General features: G+C 43.5%; 2 protein-coding genes across 6 annotated transcripts in view; both read left to right on the forward strand.

Moving 5' to 3' along the window:
• PLEKHG1 (pleckstrin homology and RhoGEF domain containing G1) overlaps nt 1-3,893 on the forward strand; it is a 140,107-nt gene extending 136,214 nt beyond the window's left edge. For all 5 annotated transcript variants that reach the window (XM_030023215.2, XM_030023216.2, XM_030023218.2 and 2 more), the window contains one exon: nt 672-3,893. In XM_030023215.2, coding sequence (XP_029879075.1) covers nt 672-1,774 — 1,103 coding nt within the window. In that variant the 3' untranslated portion in view covers nt 1,775-3,893. The remainder of the gene's footprint in view (nt 1-671) is intronic.
• Nucleotides 3,894-4,127: 234 nt separating this feature from the next.
• Nucleotides 4,128-23,295, forward strand: part of MTHFD1L (methylenetetrahydrofolate dehydrogenase (NADP+ dependent) 1 like) — a 160,939-nt gene continuing 141,771 nt past the window's right edge. Inside the window, exons 1-8 of the mRNA XM_030023221.1 lie at nt 4,128-4,278; nt 5,373-5,457; nt 9,185-9,235; nt 9,313-9,366; nt 11,274-11,398; nt 12,557-12,657; nt 13,569-13,693; nt 21,200-21,311. Coding sequence (XP_029879081.1) covers nt 4,172-4,278; nt 5,373-5,457; nt 9,185-9,235; nt 9,313-9,366; nt 11,274-11,398; nt 12,557-12,657; nt 13,569-13,693; nt 21,200-21,311 — 760 coding nt within the window. The 5' untranslated portion in view covers nt 4,128-4,171. The remainder of the gene's footprint in view (nt 4,279-5,372; nt 5,458-9,184; nt 9,236-9,312; nt 9,367-11,273; nt 11,399-12,556; nt 12,658-13,568; nt 13,694-21,199; nt 21,312-23,295) is intronic.

Genomic DNA, 23,295 nt, shown 5'->3' on the forward strand with positions numbered 1-23,295 from the left:
TTTACAGAAAAGCAGTTATTTCCTTTAATAATGTGATCTTCAGAGTTTGACTGAAAAGGTGTATTTTCAGGTAGGTTCACCTCCTAACAAGTCATGTATGTTTGCTCAGGTACCATCCACATCATGCTGATAAGCATAAGGAATGGGACCAAATAAGAAAGAGCTGGTGGTCTTGCTCTATCTAATGAATGTGCAAAGTCATGGATGTGCACCAGCTTTCGAACTATTTTTGTCTGTGATCATTCGAAACAAATTGGAGACATGGAGCCAGTGGACTCCATGCACTAGAGTGTCATTGCCTTCCTGTGATATTTATAAAAGTCCCTAAATATCTTATTTACCAGGCCATTTTCTGAATGTTCTTTTCCATTTTAACATGAAACAATCAACGTATTATTGGAACCGTGTGCTACATTGCGTCCTGCATGACTGTTCACTGTCACAACGTATTTTACGCTTCATTTTCTGAATACAATGTACTGAAATGCAATGCAATGCACGGCTCTTCTGGCCTCTATTGTTTCATGTTACTTTGTTAAGGTTGAAGATACTGACACAGCTGTAAACTTTTCCCTTGACCAACACAAAGCGTTTTGAGATTTTTAAATTTTCACATGACTCATTCGAATGGATTGCTTGCCTCTGCTAAGTTAATTCTCTCTCCTTTCTAGGTGCCAGAATAGCTGAATATTCCCAGCTTTATGACCAAATCGTCTTTAGAGAAAGTTCACCTAAGGTCCAAAAGGAAGCCTGGGCCACTCCTCAGGAGCCATCAGCCGGGAGGTTTTCCACACCCGTGGCTGCATCTCCTCCTCGTTCCCAGGCTGCCACTGAATGCTCAAGAGCAGAAGATTGGCTTTTGCATTCTACGTACAGTAACGGCGAGCTGGCCGACTTCTCTCCATGGCCTGAATCCCAAGATCCGAAGTCCAAGAGCTCGTATACAGAAGCTGGTACAAAAAGCAATTCAAGGCAGTTGCCATCAGCTGGCTCGGTGCCTTCCCTTCAGATTTCTAACCGTTTGCATGTTCCAGCGCAGAGGTGGAGCGCCATTATCAGCCAACCGAACAAAGAAAATTTACATCAAGATCACGTCTATAACTCTCTTGGGAGAAGAGTAAGCAATGTAAAACCACAGGCATACAGCAGGTCGCAGTCGTCTTCCTCAATTGTGGTCAACAGGTCTGGAGAATCAATCGTATATCCTAATGAAACGGACAAGAAGAAGCTCCATTCGAATAGGAACTTCCGATTCAACAGCCATCAAACGCCAGGTATTGCTTCAGGATGTACAGGGCCTGATATGAGAAAGCAGATCCCTGAAAACTGTTCAGATATGATTCTGCAGGATTCTCAAAAGGTCCTGAGAGTGAACAGGGCCTCCCCTCTGACGGCACAGATGGCCACTCAGAACTATTTTTCGAATTTCAAAGATACTGAAGAAGGAGAAGGGGATGACGATGACTATGTCGAAATAAAGTCTGAAGATGAGGGATCTGACCTGGAGACTTCTCAGAACCAAACAAGGAAATCGGATCCTAAACTGCGTAACGAGGACGCTGCTCCTCCTGAAACGCTCTGCGGCAAAACTGTCTCTTGTACTCCTGCAAAGTCCACCAGCAGCAAACACGCGCTTACCCCGTATCTGACTGCATATAGTGATTCGGATAAACTGAACGACTACCTGTGGAGAGTACCATCTCCTAATCAGCAGAATATTGTCCAGTCCTTAAGGGAAAAGTTTCAGTGTCTCAGTTCAAGTAGCTTTGCTTGATGCTTTCAGTAATTTCTAGCTGCACTGCCTTACCGTGACAGAGTATATACTAGGACAATCAGTACTGGCATCATGTATTTCCATAATATTACACAATCAGGCATTGTATCACAGTAATATTATAAATAGATGTGAAATGTATCTTTTTAAAAATGGTTTAGAATCCTGGAAGTAAAAAGGCCACGTGCACGCTGTCTGGTGTCTCGCTTCGTAGTGCAAGTGGACTTCTCTCCTATTTAACTGTTGCATCTCTTCCCTTGTTAGGTGTGATACCTTTTGATTCTTCCCAGCGAAACAGGTGTGATGCCATTTGATTCTTAAACCATTTTATCATGTGGAAACCTTAGTATTTGGACTTTTGAGTTGGTGACCAGTGTTCTGCATCCAAAATACCCACATGATTACTCTGGTTACATATGGGAGCATTTAGCTGAGCAGCTACTCCTGCGACTGTGCAGATTTCTGAGCAGGGTTCTGGTAATTACACCAACATGCTACATGTGTAATTGCACATACTTTTTGCACGTTACTTTTTGTCAGACAGATTCCAAGAGTGTGGGACCAATGCATACGCTACATTACTTTAGAACAGGCTTCTTATGCTTTAAACAAAATCGAGTTCTAGTGCTTGTGAGGGATGCCAGACTGATAGCTCTGTGTCTGAAGCCTCTCCTACTTTCCATAACTGCATAGCAGGCAGAGAACGGGCAGTGGCGGCTTTTTGTGTGAACCTGTGGATGTGACGCATCCTTGCCTGGAGGATGTTTTGGGCAGGAGAAGGGGAGCTCCGCTGCTTATGAAGATGGCTAGACCAGGTTTGGTACCTCCAGTGATGGTGGTGGTGGCAGCTGTGACAGCAAAATCCGAGTATATTGTAGCTCAGAGCCCAGCAGTTGAAAGTCACTGTGTGTGAGTTTGCCAGGTAGCTGTATTTTATACACAGTGGCCTGCAGGGCATTTTCTCGAGTCCCAAAGTCAGTGACCCCAAGAGGGACTGAGGCTTGGCCAGGTGCTTGGGTGAAATATTAATCATGGGGCATGTTTGGCCCATAGGGTGGTTCAGCAATACTGCCGGTGGAGTGACAAGCTGCCCTCCCCAGGGAATGTATCTCCAGTAGTAGGAAATGGCCCTTCCTGGCAGAGAGAGGTAAAATATGTATTTTCTAAACCAGGCAGGGCTGACTCTAATCCAATTTATCTACAATAGAAGTAGCTTAAAAAATGAGAATACATTCCATTCTTTTGCAAATAATGTATAGGCTAAATGCTGCCATTTAGAACAAGAACAGGCTTTCCAATATGATGCACATTTGCTCCCCTTCGTCATCTTTGTTGCACAGCTTTGGATTCTGTTACTTGAAAACATTGTACCTAAAGGAAAGCCTAAATACGTCTACACTGATCATCTTGTGTGAGTGGTGTTCTTATTTGGTGCTTAAATTCTTCAGATTATGTGGATAAAGCCAGTACTGAGTTAAACATATCAATAAATAAACAAGTTTCATTGAAATACTGTTTTTACTAACCACCTATCACTCCCCTCAGCTACAGGGCACTGTACTTCCAGAACGGCCGACTATTTACTACATTGGTTACCCTGAGGAAAACCTGAAGTTATCAGTGTACAGCTAATTATTTGTAGACTAAGATTTAAGGATTTGAATTTGTTAGAATGGATTAAATTATTTACCGCACGTATCTTGCATTGGCTAGGGATTGTTATTTTGAGGGCTGGTTGGTCATGGGACTTACTCGTACCACTGGGATACTTGTTACCATCAGAGCATCCGCTGTGATAGGACCCGCATCTATCTAGTAAAATCCGACTGCGAAATAATGTTGTACATATTTAAGACGCCGAGGTGTAGCAGAGCCCGTATTTATTTAATATAGCTTGTAAAGTATTGTAAATATGAATAGAAGTTAAATCTGTGCTTTACCCGCGCACGTCTAGATTTGTTTAAATGGCTAGGGGTTTAACTCGCATCTCATGCAATCAGTGGAGTTTGGGGGGGGGGGGGTGGAAACAGACAAAGAGAAAAAGGGACTTGTACTAGCCTGTAACTTCTCCCAGGGACCATTTCATACTATTTTTAATAAACGTTGAGTATGCAAAAGCTTTGGGGTTCCGTTCATTGGGGTCGGGGGTGGCATGGTGTTCGGGTTTATAAGAGGGGAGGAGGGAGGCGGTGGTTTCTGTCGGTCGTAGGTGATGCTTGGGGGCCATTTGGGTCTTTTTTTGTGTTTTCTTGCAGGCAAGCGGAAGCGAAACGGGCCGGGGCGGGGAGCGGGGCGGGGGGGGGGCGGTGCTCTCCGGGAGCTCTCTCTCGGAGAGCACCGCCCCCCCCCTCGCCCCGCTCCCCGCCCCGGCCCCGCTGACCGGAGCCCGGCGGAGGGATGAGGAGCGCGGCGCTGAGGCGCTGCCTGGCCCCGGCTCTCCCCGCCGCCCTCCCGCCGAGCCGCGGGCTGTGCGGGCGGCGGGCGCGGGGCGCGGAGGCGGCGCGGTAAGAGGCGCACGGAGGAGGAGGTGGTGGTGGGGGGGGGGGGCACCGGCTGATGCAACCCGGCGGGGAGGGGGGGGGGGAGACCTCGTGGAAAAAAATTGCCCCCCCTCCCACAGCCACCGGTTGTTTTGTTTGGGTTTTTTGGGTTGGGTTTTTTTCGTGGTTTTTGTGTTACGGCGTTTTGAGGGCGAGCAGAGCGGGCGGTACGTGGCGGCGGTGCAGGTGAGGCTGCGCATGGATGTGCGCCTGGAAAACGTGTCGGGTGTGTTGCTCCCCCCCTCCCCCGCTTCAGACTCAGCTGGGACAGTTTGCCTGCCACGGCATTGACCTGAATTGGTCTTTGGCCCCTGCAAGGGGGGAGGGTATGAGGTAGCAAAAAAACTACTTTAGGGTGTCTTTTCCTCTATTGGTCTTGCCTGCTGTGGGAGACAGAGAGACAGACATCTTTCAGGGGGTCTCCTCCTTCCCCTCCATGTGCAGAACGTAACAGAGGAGAGCTGACAACCACTTACCCAGAAAATTATTCCAGAAAGCGTTCCCAGTGCCTGGCTGCCGCCTATTTTTCCAAGAAGCAGCGTGGCAAACAGAGCTCCTCTGTCTCCTTGCTGCCCGCAGTTTTGAATAGCTTCCATAAAAGTGGCTGGTTTGCTGCTGTTAGGGCTGGTGTTGCCTGTGTTAAGCTGTAGCAGCCCTAGGTGTAAAAAGCTCTGCTTCTGTTGCTGCCTGGGTCTAGAGTGTGGAAACGAAGGACCCACCTGAGCCGAGGGCTCGGGGTGGTGGTTCCCTGCTGCGCTTCCCATGGTGGGGCTGGACATGCCTTCTCATGAAATAGCATAGGTTAGCTATAAAATTTTGGGCATGTCAGAGCAATGATGCATGTAGCTGTAAAACGAAGGTATTTTGGTCTGTTAAGGTTTTCTGTACCTGCCTGCTGAACACCAGCCTTCACAGTTTACATCCATCTGTAATTTTGGTGATTAAAAGCATACGTGCCCAAGCATTTACTCCATAGTGCTGACTAATATAGGTTTCTGCTGACTGATGCCAGGAAGATTTATTTTGCTAAAGATTTGCTTGTTGTCATTATGTTGCAGCAAAATCACCGAGAATGCAAAGAAATCCTTGGCCTCTCTTAAGAGGGAAAACCCTCAGCTTGAGCCAACACTTGCCATTATTCAGGTAAAGTATGTCTGTATGCTCGCTGGCTGTGAGAGATCCCCTTTGGTAACATTGCTCATCTGAAACTTCAGAAGCGCACGATGCAGAAAGTAACTTTTATTCAAGCAAAGCAATAGGAGGAGGTAATCCCACCAGACTGTAGATTGCCCTTCTCCAGGCCTGAAACAGCCACAGCAAACTTCAGGCTGTGGGAAAGGTTTGCAAAGGAAGGAAACAATTTTATCCCTTCCTCCTTTTGCTAACATAGTCTTCCCCATTGTAAGTACAGATTGCTTTTTCTCACAGGTAGTCTAAGTTTGTTGAGATAATTGAGTTGAAGTCAAAGCAGTTGTTCTCAATCTTTATTTAGCTTGAAGCTTTTGTTGCAGTCCTGAAAAAAGGGTTTACGTGCCTGAAGATGTGGGCCTCCATTCACCTCCCACCCCTGAAATAACATTGCCATGGTTAAGGAAAGACACTGCTGCTTCCTGCCAGCCTTACTGCCTTTGGGCAGCTGTAGCTTATGACTGCATCACTGCTGTCCTAGGGAGAGGGAAACCACACTGAAAAGTCCTAGTCAGCTCAGAAGGGCTTGTGTGAAATAAATGCTCTGTGTAAAATGTCAGTATCCTTTAGAAGCAGCAGCACTTTCTAAGGTGAAGCGATCTTGTAATTCAGAGCTAGTTTATTACTAACGCCATGAAGAGCTTTCCTTTCCAGCCCACGGGCGCTGCCATCTTTGAGATAGGCAAGCAAACTCGTAGATGAGGATTGCTATCCCTGCTGAGAGATGTTCTTCTTTAGATTTCTTAAGGTTTCAAGGCCAAGAAACTAGGGATATTTGTCATTCAGAGTGGGATCCAGAGCCATGCAGGCAAAAATGGGTTTGTCCTGTTTCCTGGGACGATGGTGCTGGTTTTGAGTCGGCGCACACTGAATCTCTGACCTAGGAGGTTTTAAAATTAAAACCTAACTGTAAATTTTTTTTAAGTACTAATAGTGAATCTAAGAAGTGCAGCACCAACTTTATTTCAGTAGGTCTTCTAGCGAGGCCAACTGAACAAGCTCTCCCATCTCTTACCCTCCCCGAGTAATTGCGGTAAATGTTTTCAAATAGCCCTCTAAGGCTGTAAGTTTAAGGACTGCTAGAAAAGCAGTGACCCGTCTTCTCAGTGACCTGTTGTTTCTCACTCCTGTCTTGTCTCCGTCCAGTTGCACCGTGAGCTGGATTGGGGCAGTGATCCACCCTGGGCTGGAGGGGTTTGGGGAGGCTTCCTTTCAGCCATATTAGTCACCAAGTCTGGTTTTCTGCATGGCCATGCGAGTGTTTTATGCTGGCACTAGGGAAGCGATAGCGTTAGGGTGGGAGAGAGCATTGTAGCAGAAGGGGGAGGTTTCTGCTCACTTTTAATATCAATTGAGATGCACCTACATCAGTGTTTTGGTTTTGATCATGGTTGTGCTTTAAATGAACATCCCTCTTGTCCCCGTTTACCTCACTTGGTTTGCATCATGAGGGGGGGTGTAGGAACAGGTGGCCTAGATCCTTCTGGATGAAATTCACCCAAACTATGTTCTCTAGCTGTCAGTCACTCTAGCTCTAGTCTGGTTGTGAGGACTGAAGCAGAACTCATTTTGAATGTATATTTGTTGGTACAAAGATGACTTGTTTTAGTCTGCAAATGGTCTTGTGGTGCTCTGCTTTACTGGGTAACATGTGCAAAGCCTTAAGATTCATGCTGCTCTCCACGTGCTGCGTTGCAGCCAGAGGAGCAGAGGGAGGGCAGTGAAATGATGTGCTTTGCCAGTCGCTCGTGGGTAACAGCAGTCACCGTAACGTGGCACCACCACTGCAGCAGTACTGGGAATGAGGAGTTGCAGACTGAGCCTGCTGTGGAATGGCTTTGGATGCGTTTTTTTCCTCTCGAGCCATCTGAACCTGCATTGATACTGAGATTGATACCCGCATTGCTTATTATCCGCGTTGAACCTCGGTTGGAGCTGCGCAACAGCAAAAAAAAGATTGGTGTCTCCTTAACTTTGTTGAAGCTGAAAACTAGTATGTAGCGGCAAGATCCTGCTTAGCAGCGGATCTGTTGCCCTGCAAAGCTCAGCGAAGCGCTGCCAGCTCCCTTGCAGCCCCTGCCCTGCCCCTGCGCTCTGCCAGCCCACGTCCTGAGCTCTGGCCTCGCCTGTGCCGCTCCGCGGGTCGTGACGGGAACAGGTTCAGGGCAGGGACTTTCTGCACCCGTGCGAGGTGAGCATTCACCAGCCAGTGCTGCAGGAGCGGGGACGTTGCAGGGGTCAGTGCGGTACTGCTGGTGGCTCCATCCCAGTTAAACCTTTTGAGCAGTCCCGGTGGTTGCGTGTCAGCGTGGGGGTACAGTCCCACATTTGCTGGCACAGGGGAGCAGCTGCTGAGCTGCTGTTAGTCCTGTCTCTTCTTCCTTCCCCGCAGCGTGAGCTCCACACGTGTTCTTAATGCAGCTGCCTCTGCTGCCCCTCACCCCCAGCCACTGGATTTGGGGCGTGGGAGACCAGTAGTGCGGCAGCAGGGATGCAGGCAGTGCTGGGCTGGGGGGAGGAGCTGGGAGATGGAGGCCAAGCCCTTGTGCCCTCTCAGGAGCTGCCTTTTTCTGCAAAGCCTGTCCTTTTAAATGCTCTTGTTGTTTTTCATTGTCAGCAGTCTGGAACCACTTGGGATTAACGGGTTGGTAAATTGTTACGAGCTTGAACCAAAATCACTTCGGGTGATGCTAGTGACAGTCGAAGCCAGTGCTGGCAGCTAACCACTAAGGGAGTGGCTCAGCTCTGACAAGTCCCTGGCACCGAGTCTTGTGGAAAAAGCTATGTAGAATGTGTTCATGAAATTGTAACAACCCTTTTAAAATTATTTATTTTGGTCCTGTTGTCTGGGTTGGAAGACAGGTTTTATATATAATTATATAGCTGTGAGAAGTATTTTATTCGTTTTGCTATGAGGCCACTAACACTTTTGAAGGTGGAACCTTCACTGATCTGTTGGTAGGTTTCTAGTTCTGGGTATTGAATTCTCAGTTTTATTGTTACAGTGTATCAAAGTATTTGAAGAGCCTCCTAAGATTCAAGAGTAACTTGAAGAGTAAGATTCAACTGTATTTATTACAATTAAATATCATAATATATATGGTGCATATAGGCGTAGAGATCTCCGGGAGGAGGATTCCTGGGTGAGATGGTCTCCCAGGTAAATCTGCCCAGGAGACGCTTCTGTTCTAGCACAGGTGCCTGCTGGCAATTGGGAGGAGCTGATAACTTCTCTTACGTCTGTATTGACAGAACTCACTGCAATATATGATGATAATGATTTGCCTCATTTTCGGTGGTGAGACAAACCAGTGTTAGGTGATACGGGGACACTGCAAGAAAAGCTAGTACTGCTGTTACCTATTTCACCCTTGTAACGTGGCTGGATGGAGAACGATATCTCCAGATACAGACTGGTACCTTTCTTAAATGGTAAACTTACATTAAGGAAATAGCCAGTCTTGTCTATAAAAGCCAGGCTAATATCAAGACACACTTAAACTAATGAAGCCAAAATAAATTCACTGGATGGCCTTCTGCTTCTTTCTTAGAATTGCTAGGCTTTTTATTTGTTTGAATACAAGTAGACACAAACATCCTCACTACGTTTCTTGCATGGACCTGTGCATTTTTAAATGTAAGTTTATTATTTTAAAACTTAGTTTCTGTTTTGTTCCCCAAGGCACATAATGATCATTTGATTCAAGAAATAAACAAGAACTTTGCCGAAGAGGTAAGCTTTAGCTGATACACTTGTTATTAATCGTGAGCTACTTGCCTTTGGTAATTATAAGTGTTTTCTTTTGTCAGGTTGGTCTACATGTTATTCACATCTCTCTCCCTGAAGGCAGCAGCAAAGATGAGGTAACTGCAGTACCTGAAGAACTCTTCTGTTTTTGCTTTCGTCGTAAACTTATATTTCTTGCTGACATTCATTATCACTTTGAACTGATCTCTATGAACTCGAATTAGGGTTGGAACTGCGTAGTTCAAGCAGCAAGTATTATCCCCCTATTGGCAAGCGTGGGAAAAAATGGAATCAATGGGCTTGTCTGCTGTCCCCTTGAAAGCTGAGGCAGAATCAGCAGAGTAATGTTTTGTTTTCGTGTCTGGTATTTAACTGCAGCGTCCCCTCATACCAGCACGGGTGTCCTGTCTCCCACAGTTGCTCTTTTGACTGTACTTGATTCTTGCCCAAGTTATTCAGGGAAATTAAAGATTAATTGATTTAGAGGGGGAGGGGTTTGAATTTATTTGCCTGTTTATTGATCTTGTAATGCTTAAAGTATGTATTAAAAAAATCATCCACCCCAAATCACTAGAGGGCTGAATTCTTACCTTGTCGAAGGCATTAGGTTGGAGGCACAGCACTAGTACCAAGTGTGTTTTAACTATAGCAAACCATATTAACATACATGGTCCTGAGGCATCTGAAAACAAAACCAGCGAAGGAATCTGTAGTAAAAGATGCCAGTGTTCCCAGCTGGCCTCCTTGTCCTTGGTGAGTTTGATAATCCTGCAGGCTTGTGGGTTTTGCGTACAGTTTTGTATTTGGTACACTTTGTTTTTAAAATGTTTTCTGGCTTGCAGTGTTATCTTGAGGACAGTTTCCAGATATATTGAGAGGAACTTACTGTGAAGAATATTAGGAGTCCAGTTTTGTGGATGATGAATAGTCAGCTATCCATTTAAGAAGGGCGGGCTTTTGAAATGAAGATCAAATACACTTTGCTGTTGGTAAATGTATTTTATCTGCTGAGTAACACAGTAGGGAATAGGTAAAATACAGTAAGTATGCAGCGGGAGTTGCTGTTACTTTGAACTAATATCTTAGGAAGTGGCTGAGCTGTGTATGTCAAGAGAAAAGCAGGGTATTTTTGTTATTTGATGAAAGTTACTTTCAATAAAAGTTCATAATGGTTTGCTTACTCTCCTGCTTACTCCCTATGACAAAGGTTTTTTTTCATTTGTTAAAATCCACCTGCTAGCTTGCATTCCCTGGTTTGGGAGGGTGGGAGGGATTTCAATACCGTGCACTTTTTGTTCTGCCATAACTGCCTGTGTACAGTAAAGGTAAGTTAATACAAGATTGCTTTACCCTGCATGAGTTGTAAGTATTTTAGATGCTGTGATGATGTGTTGTGGTTTAACCCCAGCCAGCAACTAAGCACCATGGTATTTGAACTTGCATCTGGTTCACTCCTTGAAATTCATAAACTTTTGTGCAGTGCCTTTTCAAAATAATTCTTCACAAGATGACTGTCAGCTCTTAAGATCAGCGTTTTTTGAGAAGGAAAATTGGTAAAAATATATGCTGGCTTAATACAATGTATTTTCTCTCGTATAGTTGTTTTTTCCAGTGTTACAACTGGAAACACAGTCCATGTTCTGTGTTGGGACGCGATCTGGTCCTATTTTGACCTATGTTTTAACTAAGGCTTCTTATTTCTAAAAGCATCTTCTGAAGCTGTGTCGAGCTTTTGCTGAAATTTGGAATGGTGAAAGACAAAATGCTTTTGGCAGCGTAATGTCATGTAATATGTGCCAGCTTTGCAAAATGTTTAGAACAGAGTCAGGGTGGCTTAATTTGGTAAGCCATGGAAATATAAAACAAGGAAAGTGAGTTATGGCTTTTCATTTAGAAGTTGCAGTAATACGTGAGGGAAGCAAAGGTGGCCATAAGGTAGTTTTAAAATATAGGTTTTATCCCCTTCTAATTAGATTCTTCTTTTGTCTGTTCTAATCTTTAATGCTTTTTATTAACTTCCTAGATTGTGTATGAAATCTTGAGACTTAATGAGGATCCTAATGTGCAGGGCCTTGCCCTTGACCTCCCAGAAAGCTTATATAGCAGTAAGGTATTAAACGCTGTGAAACCAGAGAAGGATGTGGATGGGTAAGTGAAGCACTAAGAATAATATTAGCAGATGCAAGGTTGATGGCTCTGTAAAATCAATTTTCCCCTGTGCTTGTCATTAACGGATTCCTCAGTCAATGTGTCTAGCTGTGCTATTGAGCAGTGATAGAAGATGCTGCTGAATCAATGAGAAGTCTTTTGCTGAAGTCATTTTGATCATTATCTTTTTAATCTTTATATATTGTATATTCAGGACACAGTCTTTTCAAAGAAATCAAAAACAAAGTTCTGATTTTCTGATGTTACTTAAGGTATTTCAGTACGTCAGTAATACAAATGGTAGTCATGAAGTACTGAACACAAATCCCAAAATTTTCACAAGAAGGATTGATGAAAAAGTTGCAGAAAAGGTTTTAACTTCCTTGCAGCACTCTCTCGCAGTGGGAGAGTAGGCTATAATAGTTTGGACCCATTAGCACAACTTTCCAATCAGTCTTGAGTTGCACTGCTCTCTGGAGAGACCACTGGCATAATTTAGGTGTCTGGCTTACCATTTTGCTGCTCTTGCAGCCTTCTTGCCCTCAACAGCAGACAGTTACCCATTTTTAATATTCTTTTTTTCCACTCTCTTTTTTTTTTTTTTTCCTGTGAGGAAAAAAAAAAAGTGAAAATCTTGCAAATTAGTTACTTTTCTATTATCTGGAGTACTGGAGATTGACAGAGAATGGAAACTTCAGAGCATCCTTGTGTATGAGAGAGAACGCGGTGCAGTGCGGAAACACCTGAGTTCCCCCCAGCAAGCCAGCCTGAGCCCAGAAGGATGATGATGTATTGCCTCCGGCTCAGCCTGGCCCTGGCAGCGCTGGTCTGGTTCCACTGCAGCCACTGAGGTGTTTTGGCCCGATGTGCCCTGGGTAGCTAGCCCACTGCAAGGCGTAAAGAGCCACCCGTGTATTGTGGGCTCGTGTTACTTGTTCTAACTCACAGATCCCCTTCTTGGCCTTTCTTGAGGCTCAGTGTTTGTCGAACTGGGATGTTGGATGATGCAAATTAGCCACAGTATGTGTCTATCAAAGGATTTACTTTTATGAGTCGCCTTTGCTCTTCGGATTAGCTGTTAGCCATGTTACAAGCGTTACTGAGGATTTCTGTTACACAACATTTTTTTTTTTAACTTGCTGTATTTTTCCACTGCAGACTATCCGATGTAAACCTAGGACGCTTGGTACGTGGTGATGCCCATGACTGTCTAGTTCCTCCTACAGCATGTGCTGTGATGGAGCTTCTTGAAGATATAGGTGAGACCTCCTATCATAATTATTACATTAATTTTAGCATAATTAATTTTCTCATATTTAGTCCTGACTGAGAGACCTTGTTGTGTTTTCTGGTATGTGTTGTTTTCCCAACCAGCATATATTTGTCTCCTGCTAGTGAGGAACCTCAGTGAGATCAGAATGTAATATTAGCAGAAATGGGTCTCAGTCCTACAGATTTTGGAGATTAGGCAGGGATTACCTGCCATCAGCAGAGTTAATCTCACTGAAGCCACCCAAGACATCTGAGTCTTCAAAACCAAAAATACAAACATCACTCAAGGATTTCACTTGACAATTTTGATTAGTGTGAACAGTTGGAGAAATCCAGGTCTGCCTGTAAATAACTGCTGAACGAATCTTTTGGTTTGGGTTGTATTGTGTAAATGCTAACATTGAAATGGCAGATTTAAACAAGTGGCTTTACAGTGTGTGAAGACACTGTTAGTTTAAGGTAGCGATTCAGAAGTAGTTTCTCTTACAGTGATTCATAATTGTTGAGACAAGGATTTCTGCAACAGAACTGTAAACAGGAGATCCAGTGTACTTAGTAACAAATATGAATGAAAGAATTTGTGCAAACAAAATACCAGAAAGCCAGAAGAGCAGTATTTGCTTACTAGAATTAGAGAGTCGCCAGGAAACAACTTAAAACCTGTGGTTTGTGTTACTGCACGGGCTCCGAAAGAGTTTGCCCGTAACGCCGCAGCTGCTGTGGTTGTGCAGGCACGCGACACTGTCCTGTCGTGAGCCGCTTTGCCGGCTCCTCTGGAGGGCTTTGGTAGTGAGTGGCCTGGTAAAGCGGGGGGAGTTCACGTAGATGCTCCAGCGGAGCCTGGTGCTAGTGCCTTTGCAGCCGAGAGCAGCTGAACGACTTGCCTCGTGTCACGCAGGTGGGAAGACGGTGCTGCTGGTGGGAGCTGGCGGGGCGGTGGGTGCCGCCTTGCAGTGCATGCTGCAGAGGGAGGGAGCGGCGACCCTGAGCTGCCGGTGGAAAGCCTCTCAGCTGCAGACCAAGGTGAGCGATCTTCTGTCTGCCCGGTGCCCGGGGGTCATCCTGCATCCCCACCATCCCGGCATCCCCATCGGCTGCCCTGTGCTGCCGTTCCCAAGGGGGAGACTCGGCGTTGCAGTCGCGGGTGGCACTGGGGCACTGAAACTTGCTGGTAGCCAGCGTGGGTTAGGATCTTTTCTCCTTCCTGCTTGCTCAGAAATGGTGCTCAGGCAAACAGGGGCCTCTACCAGAATATTACATATGTAGCAGCAGCTGCTATAACTTCATTATTTTACACCACTAACTGTGAGAGAAAGAATTCGGGGTGCAGTTTAAAACAAATGTGTTAGGTATCCCTTTTTCTTTCCTTCAGTGCGAGAGAGGGATGCACGTTTTCTTCTTGTCCAGTGATATAGTCATCTGTATGAAATTACTTTCGTTGAATTTGTATCTTAAAGGTTTGCAAATGCTGCCTCTTTTGGGACAAGGAGGATCACAATCTTTATCTTTGAAGACAACTGTAAAAGGATTCAGAGAAGTTCAGGAGCCTTAATCCGAAGGATTTAATTTGCATGGTCTTCCTAGTTGCTTTTTGCAGAGGGTTTAGCAACAAGTTAGAAGTTGGTATGACTTCCTGTCAAACTTCCCAGTTTGTTCCTTAGTCCCAAATTTCATAGAATAATACAACTGGGAAAGTGTTATCCTTTGGGCATGTGCAGAGGGGTTCAGATATTCGTTGTAAAAGAGGTGCATGTACTCCAGGGGCTGTTTGCAAGTTGCTGTAGGGGTGAGGTGCAAGGGACAGCTCTTGTGTTATATTTGATAGCACGTGCCACAAGGTGGCAGCCAATGCAAAATTATAGAATCAAACCTCTGGGTTTTGAAGGCAGGGACAGGAGGAGGAAATAAGTTTAAGCAGCTGTGATAGTTAGAAAGTTCTCTGGCAAACCTGTGTTTTCACAGCTGTGGATGTTTTTGTCAGGCTTGTCTCAGCTCTGTGCTTTAAGTGACTGACGGCACTTAGGAAACATATGCCTCTCTTGGAGATGGGAGCACTGTCAACTTAATACTAGCCATGTCTCATTCTCCAATTATTTCTCATTGCTTGGGATTGTGCTAGAGGACTGGTTTGGGCTGGATGGGGTGGGTGACAGGGTGGCCAGAGGGGTTTCCACTGGTTCACGGCAGAAGACTTGGACCGGGCCAGAGCTGCTTGTGCAGTGCTGTCAATATGCTGGAGAGAGATCTATTTCCTTCCATCCAGATGCTTTCCCATAATTGTGCTTTGCTTTTTGGCATTCCCGGCAGCTTACCTATTGCAGCAGGTCACTGATCGGAAACAGAATAGGAGGCCTAGGCAGCAGGCAGTTTGAGGCTTTGTGCATCAGTCTTCCCAAGTTCATTTTAACTTCTGGCAGTAAAGGAGTTTCTGCTTTGCCTGGAGGACTAATCATCAGAGCTCAGGGGAAACCTACCTTCCTCTTCCTCGTCTGTAAGCCTGGAGCAACATGTCACCAGTAACCCTCAGAGCACTGCTGAACCTGGCTGGATGCAACTGTTATAGTTAACTCTAGCTCCTAGATGAAATCTAATGCTTGCAGGGAAAACTATCCTGTTTCATATTCCCAGAAGCTGGAGAGTCAGAAACCGAGCACAGATTTCCTACTGGACAACAAGGCACTGCTGTCTTGTGGCAACCTGTATTTGAAGTACAGCGTTGTTAGATAACATGATTATAGCTGATGATATGAATTTATTTTCTCGTGCTCGTTTGAAACGCTGATTAAGTAAAAACAGTTTAAAGGCTCACAAGCTTTCTTCTCCTGAGTTTTTTTTTATTTGAATTTCAAGTAAGAAAATATGTTAGTTGATGTCGAGATTTTTCCAAGACTTGGAAGAATTAGTTCATGTTTTGTTTTTGCTGCACAGTACGCTAACTTTAGACGTGGCTGTATGCTTTTTCTCCTTCCTCTGGATGTGATACCTCTACAGTAGCAGTCTGTGTGCTGTTTTTTGGAATTATAACCTATGATAGCATAACTTCACTTACGAAGTAAGGAATGAACTTAGGAAGAGTGTCAACTTTTCATTGGGTTGCATTTAGTTTGCAATATATAGCAGGAAAGGAAAAATTGATCTTAAGGGTAGGTGTACCTTATTTGTCTTAATCCATTGGCCAGGCCCATTTGCACTGAAGCACTAATCCTGAACTTAATAATGTAATGCCTTTCTTAAGCGGGTGATACATTACCTTTGACTAGCTCTGCTGATTTATTCTTCTTTTTAAAGCATAGCACAACAACGAGTGTTTTCTTTAGAAATTCTATTGATTTAAATGAGACACACGACACTAAAGTTGTAGGTTTTTTTGGATCAGGTTTTGTATTGCTGTGGACTTGTTATTGCTTCTTTTACTCATGCACTTTTGCAAAAATACTTTGAAAATGATCAAGAGGAATGTATGTTTTAGTCCACCTTAGGAAAAGTCTAACAATGTAGAGGTAGCTCTGCTGACAAGCAGCGTAATACCATCTACCATCTGACTTAGTGTGCTCCTTTGAAGCAAGTCTTCTCTGTCCTATGGCAGGAAAAGGGAATAAAATAAATAATGGTACATTTTAATTTCCTTGCTTTCACCTGCATGAATAATGGACACACTTTGCATGTTCTTTTCTCTCCCCACTTCATATTTTGTTAAGGTGAACAGATTATTAATGTTTATTTTTGTTCCATTTTGGGGTTGCTTGACTTTAGTTATTAAAAATAGTCATCATGGCACAGCTGAGCCATGTCCTTCAACACTCTTGAGCTTCCTGGGTTTTCAAATAAAATCACAAGTGAAAGAAAGCAGTATATTTCAGAAGGTTCTAACACAGCTGTGCATAGTTGCCATGAAGAAATGCTGTTCTTTTTGCATTGATAAGTTAGATGTAAAATAAATGATGAAGTAAGGGATAAAGACTTGAGCATTTTGGTGAAAATAGGTAAGATGTTATCATTCTGTTAAGTTTTGTGTAGATAACTCTTCAAAGCACAATCACTGCAGAGTGCCTTAAGAATGACCTAGTGACATACTTTCGGGAACATCTCGCTTGTTGTCATTTAAAAATGGGACTACTCAAAAGTCCATTCAGCGTTACAGGTGAAGAATGGGAACTAACATGCTTAATCCTTTATTATGTTAGAATTAGGCTTTATAGTTTGAAAGGAGGTTATGAAATAGATTCAAATTGAAAAATACAGATTATTTTCTTGCCAAAACATGGATAATACTTAGTACCTATGAGAAAGTGGAATTTCATTTCAGCCATCTAAATTCAGTCAGTCACGATTTCAGCACATTGTCTTAAATGTAGTCTGGATGTGAACCCCATCATGCCTAATTTAAGAGAGCTGCTATCCTACAATTTTGTTGTAAAAGGACTGAAAATTGGTCTATCTAGCTATAATTAGGAATGGTAAACTTGTTTGTAAAAGCCTGGTTGAGAAGCACGAGAGTGGTTCAGCTGGAGTGCATGGATGGGAAGTTCCTTTTCAGGTTGGACAAGAACCTCTTTTGGCCACAGTCTGCTTTTCCTTAGAGGCAACACTTAAGCTTCAGACTGTTAGGCATCTCTTAGTCATTTACTGTCCTGTTTTTGCTGTCTTGATAAGACCAAGAGTCTTGGTTCTGGCAGAAAACTACATTTCATATTGTAAGCATGTAAGGAGGCATGAAAGAACATGAGACCAGTTATATGGATCCCGTAAGAGGAGAGGAGAGGGAGGCTGCGTGAGAGTTTCTAATGACGATGCTGTAGACAAAGTATTTCTGCTTCAATATTTTATGTGCATCATCTCTGTTCTCTGCACTTTGAAGTTTATCTCCCTGTCTGTGAGCTAGAGGAACAGTTGCTAAAGCATGCATCATAGCAGTAGGCTTGAGCCCGCAGTAGAGATGTGGACCTAATTTTCACATGCACTGTGTAGGGCAAGTGCATTCAGGCCGATGTGGTAGGGAAGGGGCTGTTGGTGTCTGGACAAGAAGACAGTAGCAGGCAGCCGGTGGCTGCTTGCTGCGGCTCATCCCTGAGGACCATGGCCGGCGGGGTGGGGATCGGAGCAGACCATGCATAGCTGTCCCACAGGGTTGCCAATGATTTGCAAACCTTGAACTTCCCAAGGTAGAGATAGAGCTGGAAGAAACCATGTGAGGAGAAGATGCCTGGGTGGAAAAAGTACCTGAAACTAGTCATTGACTTAAAAAATTTTCAAGATTTCAAAAAGTAATTAGAATTGCTGTAATTGAAGTGGAACCTGTAAAATGATGCATAAAGTTATTTTTTTCATAAGGTGACTTGTGAAAAAACTTTGAATGAGGTTCCTATTCCTCATCCCATTTCTTAAATTTTAGCTGGCCTAACTTCATACCCAGGAAACTGAGGGCTTTTACTTTTCAAATAGTAATTTCAAATATTTTTTTCTTTGATCGTGTATTTAAAAGTGGCTTTTGTAGCAGTCAGTTTTAACTATGGGGAAATGAAATTTTTATGCAGGCTTCATGGCAAAATGCGTTTTCAGTTGTCTGGAATATACAGCTACTTTGTACCATTATCATTAAATACTTGGCCGGAAAGTCTGTATTGTTGTTTTAACATTTGGTGTTCTGTCTTGGGAATGGGTGGTGCTTCTTAATCTGCTTCTACTTAAATCTTGGTGGAGAGAGTCGTATTTTGTTATGAGGTAAGGTTTCAGATTATTTATTGGCACAGCTCTTCCCAACTGAAAAAATATTTACCGGTGAGAAGGCAGGATACTACTGGACTATTAGCTTACTTGTCTTCAGCCTGTTGCCTAGTACATTAAGGATGGTTTGGCATGATGCTTGTCATTCCTTTCTCTAGCCTGCCTGGTGGCACACAGCCTTGCTGTCCGGGGAGCACTGGGCCGTCGGTTGCGTGTTCCCCCTCATGGACATCTCCTCGACCTTCTGGCTATGGCTGCCTGTAGCATCTGGTTCCTGTCAGATGCATCCTCTCTCCAGGGACTGTGCGGTGTGTTTGCTAGGGAGGTTGGATGTGATGATTTCATAGGTCTTTTCCATCTCTAATGTCTGTGATTTGTTTCTGATGGAGGAGATGAGCCTGCACATGACTCCCAAGGCTTGCTGGTTGCTTTAGTGATTTACAGGCAGTCAAAAGAGTAGGTTATGGCAAGAGAGAAAAAAAAGCAGGGGCAGCATGGGCACGACTTCTTGCAAGTGAAACCAAAATGCCCCGACAGAGACGACAAATCTCTTCCAAGGACACCCAAAATTCTGTAAACAACTATTTTGATTTTGGTGGACTCTCTCTCTCAGTCAAACAAGTTTCTGGATATATTTTTTTTAAAATACTCACAGGGGAAGAAAAATTCTATGAAGTGTTTGTGATACATACTTTATTGACTCTCCAGGAACTTTTTCAATAGTTGAACATAAAATACTTGCTTATAGCAAGAGAGTTACAATTGTATCTGTGCATGTTGGTTGGTTTTTTTCTTTACGTTTACTTTCAAGATCAGTGTTGCCTTCAATCGGTAGGACAACAGTTTGCTGAGACGTGATACAACTTTTTTCACAGCAAAGGTGGGGCAGGGCAATGAGATGAAAGGTTCAGGTGGTTTTCCGATACATTTATGGGTATGTGTGATGTTAGCCATCCAAACTAGTGTTAACATTGGCTACAAGAATGATTGTGTTCAGCTGTTAAAAAGATTTTTGAACATTATGATCGGTAGTCATAGAGATGAATATTTGGTCAGGTCAGTTGTTTTCTGGCATTATAGTTACATTGGATCAATTCTGTCATAAGTATGTTGGCTGAACATTTGTCAAAATTATTACTTGTTGCATAGAGCTCTCGACTGGCTCATAGTTTCATGATGCTAAGCGGTGCACAAAGCTCTTAGTCCTTGTCCCAGAGGCTTTGCACGGGAAGACATACCTGACTTTCAGTATATTAATTATAAGTGCTAGAATATGAATGCTTTGTTTCTTACAAAAAAAAGGCTGGGTTCATGTAACTGAGAATAATCACTGTTTTTCTCTGTGTTGATGATGCTGACTGTTACAGCAGAGACTGCCTCCTTTTGCAGGGGAAAGCATACCTTCAGCATAGTATTCTTGGTACACAAGTCATTGCAACATCTTTTTATCCAGATTTGCTGGCAGTAAGATTTGACCTGACACTGATCAAGCATTACGACTTATGTAGCCTTCTAGGAGTGGCATATAAGTTGATATTCACACCAGATGCAGGAGTGTAAGCAATTTGGGTAAGGCTGAATGACTGTTGAGACTGCACGTTTGCAGGCAATCATAGCAGTGTTGTAGGACTTCTGACTGAAGCCTGAATCAGCTCATTGCATTAGTCATTTGTCAAGCAAGTTAATCTTCTCCCACACTTTTGGCTTTGTTTCCGCATCTGGGTCTCTAAGGAGGGTTAGGCCATCCTTGTGTCCTCTGAGGGGAAGATGGAGCTTTTTTAGCTTCCTGCCTTTTCCGCCACAGTTATGCTCTTCTCCCCTCCTGAATGCTCAGTTGTGCCAAGAACCTGCTATCCTGACAGGATTTGTAGCTGTTCTTTCTTGGCCCGAGTGTTCGGCAGGGTTGCATCAGAGCACTTTTGGCCAAAAAAGGAGCTGGAACGCTTGTCAGTCACAAATCAATTCATAGAGAGGCTTGCCGAGTTTGTGACACTTGGTATTAATTTACATTTTTTTTAAATATTCCGAAAATCACTGTATCTGTGATTCAGGCTTGAGGCAGTGCTGTGCGCATATTTTGCTTTTTTAATGGATCTTTATACATCTTCCTCTGGTGCTGTCCCTTATCTCATGGTGATTCTGGTAATTGGTACAGAGTCGTGTTTCAGAGGAGGGAGGAAAGGAAGACGCTTATGTCTTTGATTATAAGAATTTTTGTAGTAACCGTTTTTGCTCCATCTGTCAGGTTGAACTAAGTCAGAGGCACTGATTAGCAAACATGAACTGAGAAGGAAAATAATACTTTAATTGCTATTCTTCAAAGGCATTGATGTTTGCAGATCGGGTCATCTTGCATTCCCATCAGCTGGCTCGGTTTTCTACTGTCAGATAATCTGACTGTACTCTTTGTAATTGCCTATTTACTGTCTTTCAACCCTTCTCTTTCTTAAGTCTCTCCAAGTTATCTAGTTGGACAGGACTTTGGACCGTGATAGGGCTTTTTCTTTGAAAGTATGTAATCCCCATTAAATATTATTGGTGCTGACTCTGACCCCGCTTGCCTGATTTCACAGTTTGCTTACCTGACTTCATTTTAAATCCTATTGTTCTTAAATTTCATGTGGGGTAAGAATCAAGCCATCGATTTGGATTTTTTTTTTTTTTTTTGATGCTGTTGTCTGCAAATACTTTGTTCAAAAGACTGTTGCTGTTTAAGTCTGAATATTCAATGATGCATATTCAAGAATGTATTTCTAACATTAAATGCTTGTTTTGTTTCTGGGGGGTGTTTTGGGCTGTTCCTAGCTTCATCACGCAGATGTGGTGGTAGTTGGCAGTACAAAACCTGATGATGTTCCTGTGAGCTGGATAAAGCCTGGAACCACTGTTATCAGTTGTTCTCGTGACTTCCTGTCAGGTAAGAGGCATTAAAAGATAACAATTCTTGAAAGCGATGTACGGCGAGTCTTTGAGATAAGTGCTTGGCATGTTGGTGACAATGCAATCTGGTTAAAAGTTACATCTTTGGGAGAGCGCCTTTAAAAGTGGGTGTTTGCGTACAGGGGAGGTATATACATGTCTCTGATGCATAAATAGGAAAAAGATGTCAGGTGAGGGAAGAAAGGCTGGAACAGATCCTTCGTACCAGGATTGTTAAATAAGTGATGATCCTATGGATTCAAAGAATTCAGAGGGAAGACTTTTGGGTCATCAGATGAACTATTATTTAGTGCTGTTTTATACAGTGTGTTATCTTGTGACTTCTGTGGATTCACCTGGAACATGGGGAAAAGAGAAGAGGGGCAAAAATACCAACTGCAAAGTGCTGTGAAGCTGTGTGCAGAGAATGGTGCAGGAAGGAGTAGAGAAATCACGTAGCTAAGAACAGGCAGAATGTCTCTTGCAGCAACTACTCCTACAAAAAGAGTTTGGATTCCCCTCCCTCCTCCTCCCCTGACTGGTTGAGGAGCAGGTGTATGTTCATTAACTTCTCAGTTGAAAAATGCTGCAGAATTTTATTAGGAATAAAGCTAAAAAAGCTTCCCAGAAGTTATTCTATTCTATTGCTAGAATTGCATTTCCTGTAAAATTCTTTGACGTCTTGTGAAGATCTCTAGATTTTTTCTAGCTTTTTCATGTGTATATGAATTTGACTGTTCAATGTCCAGATGGGATTATGCTGTGAACGAACAGGAAAATAAGGAAGTACGTGCGTAGTGTGATTGGTTAATGTGTTTTTCTGAATCTATTACTAGTGTGCTTATTGACATCTATTGATGCAGAACTGGGGAAATGGGCATAAGGCCAAGGAAAATTAATTGTATGGTTCTTAAACTAGGGATATTCCCTAAGGACAAATTAAGCAGACACTCTATGCAGAGCTAATGCAATATCAGGCTCATAATAAAGCAGCTGGTGTGTTCCCATGCAAAGCATGGCCTTAGCAAGAAATTCCTTTCCCTGTCTTTCATGATATCCTCTTGACTTGAACACATACTGTGGGTGTGGGAGATCTGGGTTATTATTCAGTCAGTTGTCTGAAGGCATTTGGGCATTCATCTTCCACCTTCCAGAACAGTGCTCTGATCCTAATGAGGGTCTCGAGGATGGGTACCAAGTCTTACCCCTTGCTGATGCTGCACAAGTTGTTAAAAAATAATTCATGCTTTCTTCTTCCTAGCCTAGTGATTAAGAGACTCCTTGCATCTTTAATGCCCACTTTTTTTTACATAGGGATTGTTGGATATAATTGTTAAGTATCCAGGGAGCAGGGCTTGGAGCATAGGTCTCTTCAGCAGGTACCCAACCTATTAGTATAACATCCTCTTACACAAAGGAGGAATGGGGAGAAAGGGAAAGGAGCAGAGAAGAGAGGGAATGGTGGTACAGCAGTAGCACCTATAAATAAATAAATGAAAAAGAATGGCCCCTCCTCATTTTAATCCTAAGTAGAAACCTCTTAGGTGTCGGACTCGGGGTAGAGGTGCAGGTCTATGAAGGCAGGATGAGGGTAAGCGAATCCTTGCAGTCTGAGCGGGCACCACGAATGACTGAACTCTCCCAGCTCTGTGTGCAGCCTGGTGCAGGTCTCACCTTCAGGTACCTAGTTCTCTCCTTCGATTGCAGAGGGAGTCTGGGTCTTCAGAGACCTAAAAGTTATACAGTATAATTGCATGCTGTGTCTTGAGACTTAAGTATCTTCATGCCTTAGTTGGTCTATAGAACTATAGATAATATTAGTGTTTCCCTTCCCTGTTAGGAAGACTGCATTAAAACATTGCAGTGGTGTTCACGTACCACAGCAACATTCATTCTTACAGCAGGAAACGTAAGATTGGGCATAAGCTTATAGATTTCTTTGCATTTTTCAAGTTGTTGAAGTGGGCTGTACAGCATTTCTT

This window comes from Aquila chrysaetos, chromosome 8 (assembly GCF_900496995.4).
Source record: "Aquila chrysaetos chrysaetos chromosome 8, bAquChr1.4, whole genome shotgun sequence".
Classification (NCBI taxonomy): Eukaryota; Metazoa; Chordata; class Aves; order Accipitriformes; family Accipitridae; genus Aquila; species Aquila chrysaetos.